This window comes from Centrocercus urophasianus, unplaced genomic scaffold (assembly GCF_019232065.1).
Source record: "Centrocercus urophasianus isolate 14NV4802_14NV808 unplaced genomic scaffold, USGS_Curo_1.0 seq_12, whole genome shotgun sequence".
Lineage (NCBI taxonomy): Eukaryota > Metazoa > Chordata > Aves > Galliformes > Phasianidae > Centrocercus > Centrocercus urophasianus.
Genome location: NW_024884364.1, coordinates 43,888,082 through 43,902,068, shown reverse-complemented (window position 1 = coordinate 43,902,068; position 13,987 = coordinate 43,888,082). Strand labels below are relative to the sequence as shown.

General features: G+C 39.3%; 1 protein-coding gene across 4 annotated transcripts in view; it reads right to left on the bottom strand.

The window, feature by feature from the left end:
- SCML2 (Scm polycomb group protein like 2) overlaps positions 1-13,987 on the bottom strand; it is a 94,582-nt gene that overhangs the window by 39,845 nt on the left and 40,750 nt on the right. For all 4 annotated transcript variants that reach the window (XM_042811028.1, XM_042811027.1, XM_042811029.1 and 1 more), the window contains 2 exons: positions 8,373-8,443; positions 2,288-2,522 (listed from right to left, as the gene is read on the bottom strand). In XM_042811028.1, coding sequence (XP_042666962.1) covers positions 2,288-2,522; positions 8,373-8,443 — 306 coding nt within the window. The remainder of the gene's footprint in view (positions 1-2,287; positions 2,523-8,372; positions 8,444-13,987) is intronic.

The following is a 13,987-nucleotide window of genomic DNA, read 5'->3' as shown; positions in this document are numbered from 1 at the left end:
TCTAGGTATGCCAGAACGCTTCATTGCTGGAGTTCAGCCTATCTCCAGAAAAATCTAAGACAGGAGGGAAAAATAATGGCATTTGCATTCTTTTCTGAATAACTGCAATTGTTCTGAGGGCAGGTAAACTTACATTCCTGGATGTAGGGAAACATCTGCTTGTTTGGGGCTGCTCTAAAAGTAGCCTGCGCCAACAGAGTAAAAAACAGTATCCAAAGAAAAGGCATCAACCCTTCAACTACTGATCTCAGAAAGTTACTCTTCTTAATGGCTCAACTTTCTTCATTACTCAGAATCCAGAGTTGCTCAATTCATCAGGGCCAGTTTAGAAACACATTTCTAAAAAAAAAAAAAAAAAAAAAAAAAAAAGCACTGCGGTCTTGAAGAAAAGCTATACGTTACATACAGCTGAAAGAGTAGATAAGCTCTTTTCTTTTACAGCCCTTGTTGATGTTGGTATGACTGCATTAATTCTAGAAGGTTCTACAAAGAACCTTCAGAGAGGCTAAACAGTCATTTCTCAAAAACAAAATAAAAATAAATCAGAATCTTTTCCCTTCAGTGTCAAGAAATGCAAATGTTTTCATTCAAGCCCTCTACACTCACAAGAAAAAGAGACTAAAAGAAAAAAAGCCTTTTTGAGCTGAGACTGTATCTATCTCAAATAATACCTTTGGTGGACTGGTATTCTAGCTGCACTATCTTACGTTTCTCTAAAGCAGCACAACAGCACAAAAATATCTACCCTCACAATCTACATGAAGCAACTCACTGCTTAAGTGAACTCCCGCTGTATCAGTTTGCCTGTCTCCAAACTAATCAAGTTTTGCACTGCAATGAAATTACACTTTCCACTTTACTTTTCTAACAGAAGATCTGAAATCTATTAACAGATACGGTAGAAGAGTTTCCTCAGGTCAGTAAGAGAAAGCAGAACCACCTTCCCAACCTCAGTGATTCCATAATTCCATCAGAAGAAGTTGGAAAAATTTCTTCTCTGAAAGAGCAGTGAGGCAGTGGCACAGGCTGCCCAGGGCAGGTGGTGGAAAAAAAGGGTATCTGATACACTAAGTGACATGGTTTGGTGGTATGGTGGTTATAGGTCGATGACAGGACTAGGTAATCTTTGATTAATTAAGATGAAAGTTGGTCATTATTGTTCCTGTTTTTGAAAAGCAGAACTATTTTCAAACTAATAAGAAACATCATTTTATTTAAAGATTTCTGTACCCAGAAGTGTAAGCTCTACAAAACACAGTAGAAAAATGTAGATCTAAATATACAGATTAATCACAGCAGAGAAAAATGATGCCACAGTTATATTACTCACAGTAGTTGGTCAAAATTAATTTTGAGTATTCATTGTGTAGCAAGGAATTCTTTTGTATAGCTCCCTGTTTAATAAACTTCCTCAATTAGTTTTCACTAAGCTCAAGCACTACTTCTCAGTTTGGGGAGGCATACTGTTGTGGCTCATACTGCTCATGGAAGGCAAAAAAAAAAAAATCTGCAGACTATTTCTCAGCGTAGGGCATCTGAATCCTTGCTCATGAGCATTTGTCGTGCTCGCAAACCAGTCACAACAAATTGATCAAACATCCCCCTCTTGTGTCAGCTTGAAGAAATGAGAAACACACGCAGTTTGCTACAGCCCTGGAGCGCCCCTTTCCTGATGTAATACTGTTGTTCGCTTTCCCAGATTGCAGTTTGTTTGGAGCACCCAAGAAAATGGAGTGCTTGATTCAGGTTGTCCTGAACTGTACATACTTTATGCAGTCCAGCTGAGCACTGCACACTTGGCTTAATAGCAAGTGTCTTCTACTGGGCCACTCCACCTTACTGAAGAGAAAAAAAGGATATTTTGCCTTACCCAAAATTTAGTCCTTATTAAGTTCCACTAAAAGGGACATGGACAGCAACAACAAGCAATAAAATATTGTATCCATACACACTCATAAGGTAGGGTGTGTATATCAGTGAACAGTTTCAGAATGGGCACATGACAGTATCTCAGAATTACAAAAACTGACAGGCACTACAATTTAATACTAAGAGACTTCATTAAGTAACTAAAGCCAAAAAGCAATTATTCTGCTCATTCTTATTTCAAAAGACTAACCTGATCAAAAAAGAAGGAAAAAGTCACAATCCTTACACGAAATTAGTTCACTTACCTCTCCTTTAGAGTCAAATAATTCTTTGGTGACATGTTAGTACCACTGAATTTGCCAAGACAAAAACACCAGCTCTGCTCCATAGACATTAGTTCAGAAGCTTTGTTTCTTACCAAGTGGAGGCTGCAGCATGCCCCCCTTCTTCTCACAGGTCCCGATGGGCTGTATATCTGAGGAGTCCACCAGCCTCCAAAAATCATTTTTGTTGTCACTTCCATCGAGTCGCAACCTTAGCCTGGCCCCAGTGATTCCAATTATCGTAGCTATGCAAACCGAGGTAACGTTGCGAGGATCACGGGCTTCCAGTTTCATGCCAACTTTGAAATCATTTGTAGGTGGAATTCTGGACTACAGTAAGAGATAAAAGACTTTTTGTTGTTGTTTGCATTGCTAAATTGCCAGCCAGTTCAATATACAGCTTTCATTCATCCAGATATTTCATAGAAGTGGGTAAACATAAAGAAGCCTTTGAACTTCCAGCGTTTAGCAGTAAATCAGAAAAGGAGATTGGACAACCTCCCAGCAGCATAATTTCAAATATTTGATGCTTCTGCTGCATAAACACAACTGATTTTTTAAAACATAGGCAGAGCCAGGATGGGTAAGACGGAAATATTGCAAAAATATGAATACAAAGATGGAGGAGGAATGAATAATACTCAAAGCGAATGGGAAACAAAAACAAGAATATCAGGAAACATGACAACTCTTAAAAATAAATAAAGAAATAAATACCAGAGCAAACAATATTTATTAGTTTTTAACTCATAAGAAATACAATAATATTTTGCAAATTAAAACAAAACTTGGACTCTCTTGTGCTAGGCACAATGAAGGTTTCAGGCAAGAATGCTTCTTTACCAAAAAAAGCTTACAGTACAAAGAAAGAAACAGAAAAAGGAATTAATGTTAAATGCATTTTAAAGAAAGGAAACAGTCTACAGTCACGTAAAACTGTGCAAAGATAGGAACTGCAGCTTGAGCTTATTCACAGAGAACTGAGTACATTCACACACACACACACACACACACACACACACACGCTTGAAATGCCAATTTAATTAACAGGCATCAGATTCTTGGAAAAAAAGATGCCAGCACAAGGAAGAGATGATGAATGCAATTTGGTCTTTCAGCTGAATTTTTTTGTTACAAATTAAAAGTTAAAAAAGGAGAATATTCTTTAGTGAGCTATTATGAGGAACACAGAGAAGTTCACATAACAACAAACACAGGCAGAGATCAGCTGGATTACAGTCCAAATGCTTGCCTAATGGAACCCTGTAGGCAACAACATCACCTTACAACAATCACAATCTTGTATCAAGACTAACTGGTATTATATGACTCACCTTGGCTCTAGTGAGATTCTAGAACAATCTCAAGGGAAGTAGAAAGATATCTCCTCACTTTCAGCCCAAATTTATTTGTAGAAACTTTTACCAATACTGTACTTCCAGTTCTCTCTACATCTTTGAAAACATGAAAAAAATCTGCAGTGTATTTCCATGTAGCAACCTGATCCCTTCTGATCAATCTTTCCTCAAGTTAAACAAGCCAAACACTGAGGTTTCTCATAGGAGAGGAAGACTTCTCCTGGAAGCCTGCCTCTATACCTTATCTAGGTCAAAGCTGCTCCCAAAAGCAGATGCCAAAAATGGCAGCCTTCCACTTGCCATTTTACCCCTGCAGCTAACACAACCTGAAACACAGGAGGCAGGCTGAGGGCTCACAAACATGGGCATTCACATTCACAAGATTCACACATCCCTTGCCACACCTGTCTGGTCAGGTCTGGTAGGGAACTATACTAAGTACGCAGGGTGCACCTGTATGCCTGGGTACACAGAAAAGGGCTGAGGAATTCTGCTACCTAAACAAGTATTGGTGATATTTTGCCTCCACAGCACTTAATAATTAAAAACGTATCTTGCACTGTCTTTTCGATGGCATGCAGGTGCAGTGTTCCAAGCAGATCCCAGATCAACAGCAGGAGCCCTGGAGGAGCCAGAACTCAAAAACCAAGGAGACAAGCAATACTCAGTGAGCACTGAGGGCAGCATCTGCCAGAGCTGCATTTAGACAGCAGGCTGTCTGAAAGGGGAGACTGAGCATATTAAATTTAAAGGGCAATTCAATTTCAGGACATTGCTTGTCCAGCTGTTATTTTCTACAACCATGAAAGACAACTGAAATTGAAAAATTAGGGAGTTTGGTTTTTTCTGAAGGAAAAGTGAGCCTGTTTAAATAACAACAACTCAAGGCACAGTTCTAAAAGGTAACTCCTCCATACCAGTTCTTATCATGTAGTAAAATAATAAAACCAGCTATTTAAGAGCTTTCCTTGAAGCTCTATTCTAACCCAAAGGGGCTGAGCTGTTAATATTTAAAATTTTCAGCTGCTTGAAAAGAAAAGTTTAGGGGTAAGAGAATGAGATGTAGAATGCTTCAGAATTTCAGGGAGTCATTAAAAATAACGAAGAGTGACAAAAAAAATCTAAATTAAGATAAATACTTTAATCAATTCCTATTAGCAGTCTATGCCTGTACTTTAACTTATGGTAGAGACTTCAATCTATTGCTCCCCAGGTCATTTTTAATTACTATAACATGTAATATTCCCACAAGTCACAATTTCTGGATATAACAGTCAAATAAAGCTCTCTGCTTGTTTTTTTGGCTGGCCACAGCAGTGTCTTCCTTTCATTACACAGAGTGACAACAACATGTACAATTCATGTGTAACCCAGCAGTAGTCAAATTAGTCCTACATGAAGCTCAAGCACTTTAGTTTCTAAAATCCTCAAACATTAATTAGCAAGAAGAGCTGGCTCTGCAATAATTAACACTGCATATTACTTCCTACTTAAAGGTCAAATCCTACAAGTGTAGTTTGAATATGCAAATTGTTTGGAAATTTGCTATGCACAGACGTGAAGCCTCTTCTTTCCAACCCACACACTCGTAAAGTAAATCCAAGTCACTCAGATATATCTTAGCCCATGTTATTTAAACACCTTTATTTGGGATGCTATTTTGTTGTATGGTTAAGGCTTCCCAAGCATCATTTGCAAAGAAGTCAACACACAAAAGAGACAAGGAAAGGCTTCCGAGCAGCTTTCTGCTACAGCTACATATCTCAAGAGTGTATGCTCTGGTCATCATGGTCTAAAGGTATGAATACAGCACTAACTTAGAATGACCAAGAAATAGACCACTGCCCTATTCCTACCCAAGCAGGGCTTGGGGTCTCCGCCTTGAGCTGGTATCTACCACAAAAAACACATACTGAGAATGATAAATTATAGGTGAGCCATCCAAAAATAGCCAGAGACTTTGCTATTCTTCGCCCTCTCTCATTGAAAGCAGCACAAGAGAGGTATTTTGTCCTTTATCCTCACCTCCTGAAGCGAAAGTTGAAATTCAACACATAATATGAAGAAATGCTACCATCTGCTTTCATCTTTCTCTGTTCTCCATTCCTGCAAATTACTTCAGGTAACCAGTATGATGAATCTTCTCCTCATATCATTAGTCCAGGTCTTCAGATTATTCCTTTGCTGCTTTTTGCTTGGTCTCCACTGGAAGCCACTATCACAGTACTACGAGACTGCCAACAAACCCTAGAAGTTATCTTTCTGGACACTCCAACCTAGTAAACCACGTATACGCAGCTTCTCACATAAATTATAGTTCTACCAACCTGAACTACCCAATTCCTTCAGCACCTATCTATTCAATTCATGGAAGGTGCACCTACTGAAACTCATCCTACATAATTTTTCACAGCTAAGTCAGACACTCCAACTTCAGAACATACTAGATCCCAGCTGCTCCTACAGAAAGAAAAACGCCTTCAGAGGTTGATTCATTCTCCAAAGAGCTGAATAAATGAAGATCATTAGCTCATACAAGATGGTAGATTTAAACTGCATCAGTAAATGCATATAAAATCATCACGCAGGAGGAAATCAAACTTGTAGAGCACAACGTAAAGCAGTACACTAAGTACCCTTGGTACAAACTCCTTAATATCTCTCACTGAATGACAACTAATACTGAATTCTAGTAACTTGAGACTGTAGTTACACATGCATACTCTTCCGTGACCTCAGTCTTTTTAATTCCTACATTTGAAACGCTTAACTTTAGTCACCCTTCATCTTTTGACAGCAGAAGTACACTAAGTTCAGGGACAAATTGTTTTCCTTATTATAGATCCAATATTTCCTTTATGTTCTACCACAGAATGATTTCAGTTGAAGAAACCTTAAAGATCACCTAGTTCCAGCTCTCCTGTCAAGGACACAGATACATGCCACTAAAATAGATTGCCAAAACCCCCATGCAGCATGACCCTCAAATATTCCAGCAATGGGGCATCCACACCTCCTTTGGGCAGCCTATTCCAGTGTTTCACCACCTTACAAGGAAGTGTTTCCTCCTTATATTCAGTTTAAATCCACTGTCTTTTAGTTTAAAACCATTGTCCCTTCTGCCACTACAAGTTCTGGTAAAAAGTCTGTCTTATAAATTTTTTAATGTATTCTTTAAACTCCAGTACCTGTTATCACTATCTATTTTTGAAGCCACCATGCTACCAGAAAACCATAATGCAGTTGCCATCACTGAAATCTGGTAGGCATGGCCATCAATGACTACTAGCTGTTCAGCAGTTTTTCTGGTTGATCCACATATAGAAGCCATTTTGTTCTTTCTTGCACTCCTTTCCAATCTAGCTGAGCCTAGATGGGCTCAAGCAGTAGGCCCTGGAGAACCTCATAAGGTTCAATAAATCCAAGTGCAAGGTCTTTCAACTGGATCACATCAACCCCCACTACCAATAAAAGCTGAAGGACAAAAGGATGGAGCATAGCCCTGCCAAAAAGGACCTGAGGATACTAAGGGATGGCAAGCTGGGCATGAGCCTGCAATGTGCCCTTGTAGACCAGAAAGCCACCCATATCCTGGGCTGCATCAAAAGAAGTGTGGCCAGCAGGGTGAGGGAGGTGATTCTGGGCTGGCGAGACCTCACTTGGAGTACTGCATCCTGATGTAGAGCCCTCAGTACAGGAGAGAGGTGGACCTGTTTGAGTGTCCAGAGAGACACTGAGAGAGAGGGGGCCTGTTCGGTCTGGAGAAGAGAAGGCTCTGAGGTGACCTGATGGCAGCCTTTCAATATCTAACGGGGGACTGCAAGAAGGGGACACACTTTTTAGCAAGGTTTGCTGTGACAAAACATGGGGAAGCAGTTTCAAGCTGAAACAAGAGATTTAGATTGGGCATAAGGAAGAAGGTTTTGTTTTGTTATTTTTTATGATAAAGGTATTGAAGCTCTGGAACAGGATGCCCAAACAGCAGGTAGATGCCCTGTCCCTGGAGACATTCAAAGTCAAGCTGGATGGGGCTCTGAGCACACTGATCTAGCTGTAGGTGTTCCTGTTCTCTGCAGGAGAGTTGGACCAGATGACCCTTAAGGAACCTTTCCAACTCAAACGATTCTATGATTACACCTTGGTAAGGATCATCCTGATCTGAAAGAGTTAAAACGCAACATATTCCATGGAACCACAGAATGATTTTTCACTGAGAGGTGGTGAGGTGCTGGTACAGACTGCCCAGAGAGGTTGTGGGTACCCCACCCCTGGATGCGTTCAAGGCCAGGTTGGATGGGGCCCTGGGCAACCTGATGATCTAGCACATGATCTACTGACTACCCACTCTGCCTTTGGTGTGGGGGGGAGGGGTGTGAGGGTTGGAACTTGATGATCCATGGAATCCCTTCCAATCCATATGATTTGAGTACTTGGGAGATTCAAAAAATAAGTGGTAAATAACTTTTCCAGCATGCACAAAAATATATATACATACATTTTGTACATCTAATACCTAGCCAGAATTGAAAGGACTCCTACAGTTACAGATTGGTGGAAGGCTCCTTTCATTATCAGCTAAATTTTAATTCCCACAGTAATCCTCTAATATTATTTAAAAAAAAAAAAAAAAAAAAAACAAAAAAAAAACAAAAAAAAAACAGTTTCAGTTGCTGGTATCTACCAAAAGTTTAAGATACTGATAAACAGAGATCAAAAGAAGTCAAAGTCTGCAAGCAGTCCAAACATAAAACTTGACATGTAATCATCCCACAGAGAGTGGAATGATTACACACACAGACTTGCAAAATAGTATTTGACATACCTGTTTGAAACAATGTAGAGGGGCAGCTATTGATTCAGTCTCCTTCAGATAATCATCCCAACTAAACTGTTCTGAAAGACATAAGACCAAAAAAAAAAAGGGACAGTTTTGAAAGGGAACATAAATTAAGAGGTGAGCTGGGAAAACGGAGAGCAAAAAACCCACCCAAATATCTGTAGAACATTTTTGTTACCCCAAGAACAGCATTACAATAAAATGAAAACTTAATAAAATACACAGCTTTTGAAGTAGCTTTAAGAGTCAACAGGGGAATCACACAACAGGAAAATATGCATATCTACAAGTTCTTCTTTTCGTGCTCCACATTTACAGATACAAGTCAGGATACCTAGATTCAATTCTCAGCACATTCCTGTAAAAATCACTTCAGTGCTTTTGCATCTTAGCTCCCCATCACTTGAGCAGTGGGAGGAACAGCAGCACTGCTACAGTAACTTCAAAGGACTAGTTTAATAATACACAATAAAAACCACAGACACTTAGCATACTGAAATATACGTTGAGAATCAGTATCCCCATTCCACTATAATCAAAAGAATCAGCATTACATTCCAACAGCACCTTTGTTTCTTTTCATGAGAAGTTTGATAAAAGGTTTCTCTTTGTAAGGTGAATACTACAAGATAAAAACTACCATAGCACAGTTAATGTTTTTGTCCGTAAATCATCCAGATGACCTCCTTTGCTTATTTTCTGTTTGGGCAGCTGGAATCTATCTGATGTTCCTGTAAAGCAGATCATAAATGAACCCCAAAATAGTGCAACAATGCCACCCAGTGGTTCAATCAGCGATAACTTCACAGAGCAAAATCTTCACAACAGTGGAGAAACTGCATTGTGTCTGCCAGTAAAAACACTACTGGACAAACAGTGCCTCAAGCAGAAGAGAACCATCCTCTTGGTCCGCTAAGATCCTCAGTTTTTGGCACAGCAGCCTCAAAAGGGTATGAAGGATTGGTCCTTGACTCTGCAGAGGGCATGCAGTTGTTAACTAAGTAACAAGTAAAAAAATAATTCAAAACTTAATAATTCAGCAAATTGAACTGCAGTTAGGCTGGTAACAAAGATGTTTTCATAGGGCACCTTGGAAGCCTGTATATTTTGTCATAAAAACCTTATTTACACATTTATACACTTGCACTGATTTTATATTATTCACAAAAGGTATTAACTTTAAAAATGCATTAAGATACTTTTAGGAGGGTATCTTTAGGAGGGTATGTTCTGGAAATGGTCCTTCAGACTATTCCTAAGAAACCTGCCTCCAGATCCATTGCTCCTTTCTTTGAAAAGCCACGGAGGACACAAATACCAAAAGTAATAATTAACTGCTTTCTAAGTCTCACCTTATAAAAATAGCCTTTGAATCTAAAAATAAAATTGCCACTATCGATTGACTTGTGATCAAAAAATTATTTTTCAAAGTAAACTTTAATGTACTCGGTTCAATAAAATTAACCCAGAGGTCAATTTCACACAGGGGGTGGTGAGGCACTGGAACAGGTTGCCCAAGGAGGTTGTGGATGCCCCATCCCTGGAGGCATTCAGGGCCAGGCTGGAAGTGGCTCTGGGCAGCCTGGTCTGGTGGTTGGTGACCCTGCACATGGCAGGAGTTGAAACTGGATGATCATTGTGGTCCTTTTCAACCCAGGCCATTCTGTGATTCTGTGAACCCTACCAAAATGTTAATTATGTTCCAGCTATTCCAGCGCTAACTTGATACAATATTGTAATTACGAACCACAGCGCTGTTGTGGTAGGACCAGGCAACGTAGATACTTCAGAGACAGCACGTTCCAAGAGGAGGGACACCATTTAAATCCTCTGAAAATACTGTATCTCCATAGCTGCATTTCCCAAAATGATTTCAGTTGTTGTAATATGACTTTAAATTTGGTGGGATGTCCAGAAAGTACAGAGGAAAACAAATGGGTTTGCTTTTCAGGGAGTATTTGCTAGAAAGCTACATAAGGTAACACAACAGCCAGCTGCACCTAAAACCATAAGGAAAACAATATTGCCTTGCTCCTTACTTTAAATGCAGGATATTAAAAACCCTTCCCTCAAGCATATATGACCTAGTTTACATTAGGACCACTCCAACTGTGAAGATATGCTACAGTAAAGCAAATGTCTCAGATACAGAGCTACTTATTATTTAATTGCTGCAGTCACAGAAAAGAAGAATGAAAGAATATCTCAACATGTAAGATGGTTACTTAGGAAGACAGTAACATGGAAAAAAAAAAAAAATCTCTATCCAAAAATCTCTACCTAAAAAGTAAAGAAAGAGTTGTTTTCTACATATTTCTAATTCTAAAGCCCCTGAAAACACACAACTTCTGAGAAATTGAAGAGAAAATTAGTTCACACTGAATGATTTAACATGCATTCTCCTTCCCACTCAACCTGTAGGCTGAATTAAACAGCTTAAGAAAAACTGTCATGCAACAACACAGACAACTCTTGCAACCCACGAGCAAAGTGAAAATGAGAGAGAAAAAGGAATTTTCATGCTGAAGAACAAATCAGCATATATTGGGAATGAGGAAAAGAAAAAAAATAGAAAAAAAAAAAAAAAAAAACCAAAAACTGAAGGTAATCAGGACATTTTGTAAAAAAAAATTAGGTAGTTTATAGCCAGCACAGGAGTGAGATTCTAAACAGTGATCCAAGACCATCAGCATGCCCAAACAGCCTCATTATTTAAACAAACTAACTAACAACAAAACAAAACAAAACAAGTTCATGCCACAGTTGCCTACAATAGCACTGGTTTACAGTCAATGCTCTGTGGGTTAACAGTACTTGCTGTCTTGCTATTTTTTCAATTCTGTGTCAATACCCTACCACTTCTGGAGAGGCTTTGCCCATTACAAACTAACTTAAGCTACTAGAAGGGACCCTAGGATGCCTCAAGTTTGGCTCCTCAGAGCAGGTCCCATCACAGCAAAGGCTTGCTGAGTTCTGAGTATCTCTGGGTAACCTCTCTGGGCTCCTCTTCTTGGGTTTGATCATCCTTCACACAAAGATTTCTTTCCTCACAGGAAGCAGGAATGTCTCCCGTTCCCATGAGTGAAGACAAGATGACCTTCCATTGTGTTTCAGAAATGCATCTGGCCAGATTTTCTTCACAGTCACCTGTCAGGCAGTTGAAATGAGCAAGGTGATCTCCTGTAAGCTTCCTCTTCTTTCAGCTGTGCAAATCATCAGTCTTCTGTTTACATCTTGTGCTTCAGCACTTTCATGCTGTTGGTGGCATCGAGCATGTCAACGTCTTCTTCACACTGGGGAGCTCAAAACTGAACAGGGTTCTCCAGACACAGTCTCACAGACACCCAAAAGGAGCCAACTTCTCTCAGCCTGCAGCCCACATCTCTGCTAACACGACCACGCATGCAGTTCATGTTTACAACCACAAGAGCACACTGCTGGTTCATGCTCTGCCTGCAGGCTGGCAGCACCCCAGTGGCATCCTATCTGGTCCCATGAACGTGTGTGAATGCCCTGTTTCTTGGAGTGTACCCTAATTGTATCTTCTTCTACTGCACACACTACTTTAGTTTAGTTTGCATCAAAGTTTGACAAATTTTAAATTGAAGACTCAAGTGTAACTTGTAAATAAGTACAGTTCAAGCATTATTTTTTTTAGTTTAATATAGTATAATATATAATAATTAATATAGTCTAAATCCTGTTTAAGCAGATGAAGCACCTTGTGCCTTCTCATTTCATCCCTATGTTCCCCTAGTATGTATCTGAGAATTCTGATCCAAATATGCATATTTTCTATTCTTCTTCCCACCACCCCTCTTTGACAAAGATGAAGTTTCCTTTTAATTGTTTTATACACTACTGCAAACATAGCAGGTAAACTGTAAGGTACTTCATATCCTTCTTTGTACTTTGTACTTCTTTTCTTATGTTGGGATCATTCAGCCAGTTTTTCTACTCTTGCCTTTCCCTACCAACTGCAGGCTTTTTTTTTTGTTTGTTTTTGTTTTTTGCTCTTCCCACACCAATGCATCCTTTTCACTGGCCAGAAGAGGTCTCTTTCTTCTTTCTGGCCACCAACAACAAATAACACAGGATAAAAACTATCATCTAATCTATAGCTAATCAGAGATCCTAAGCAAGGCACTCCTCTGTAGGTGTTTGACAGAGTTGAGTCCAGATTTCATAAGCAAATTCACTGCTCAGATGAAAAGCATAGTCTAGAGTGGAAGAACTCAGAGAACAGAACAAGGCTTGCCTGCTTAGCACTGTTCCTACCCGAAGTTTTTCAACACACTGTTCTCTAGTGCAGAAAAAGACAAGGAAGTTTTATAGTGACTCAGAAATACAGTTATCTTAGTCATACAAGAACAGCACTTTGCTGGTGGGGGCTGTCTCATGGGGCTCCATCTGTCATGTCAGACAACATTTTTTAAAATACAGACATGTCATTCGAGTCCTCCTGTGTAAACTCCTCTTACACAACTGGAGAGGGGAAGAGAGACACTTTGAGTCATGCAAAGAAGGGCATTCATAAGAGAGAAGAAACTACCACTGATATGCTCCCAAGAAATGGAAGAAAGAAGTCTGACAAACGTAACTGCAGAAAGCATTACTATGGCTTCCAGAACCAGGATATCACATCTTTATGCAAAAAGACATTGCCTCAACTACCCAGTTATGTTGTTAGTCTCTCACCATGTTCAAAGATATAGTTCCTGACATAGTCAATAACACAACTTCTCAGGTGGCATGAAGTAAAACCTCTGAACCAGATCATCCACTAGGAGTCAGATGGTATGGAAATGCAAGAAGAGCGAAAGTTTAAGTAACCCAGTGATATTTTCCTAACAACTAAGGATTCTTACACAGATATTCTACTTCAGTCAACAGTACTCATGACATTTCTCACTGCCTCAAACTCAACCAAAGCATATGCATGAAGAGCATATAAGGATGCTGCTTCTCTCCTACTGCACTTCACAAAAGTGAAATTGCCAACATTTCCACATATTTCCCAACAGCCCGACGTATATGTCAGCCTATGGCACCTACTGAGGACAACAGAGATTGTATAAGTTTACAAGAAGTTGGCTTGTTTTTGACAACTGTGTAGTTTTCTTCAGTTCATCATCAATAAACTGTTGATTTGAAAACAGAATTTATTTAAAGTAAAATTAGAAACTCAGGCAATTTAATCCAGTTAGCAACATTAAGATCTCAAACTATTAAAACTGAAATTCAACTTCTTTGGCAACAGCAAGCATTAATGAAAGAGAAGGTAACTGAGGCAAAAGAGGTATTCAACAGGAGCATGCATCATCAGAAGAACAAGAAATGAGTAAATGATCTTTAAAAAGTGTTTATATTTACAGAGTTTTTGATTACATATATCATGAGTACTTGTCTGAGCTAATAAAACTGTCAGATTCAAGCCAAGCAGTTTCAACAGTCATTTGCTACACCAGAACATACTTTGCTAACAGTGAGACAAAAGCAATTGTATGTTTTTAACTAGTCATCAGTTACAGCCTAAGAGACTGAAGGAAAAAAACAGTCTCAAGAGACAGACATTCCAAATATACTTTTCCTTTTAGGTA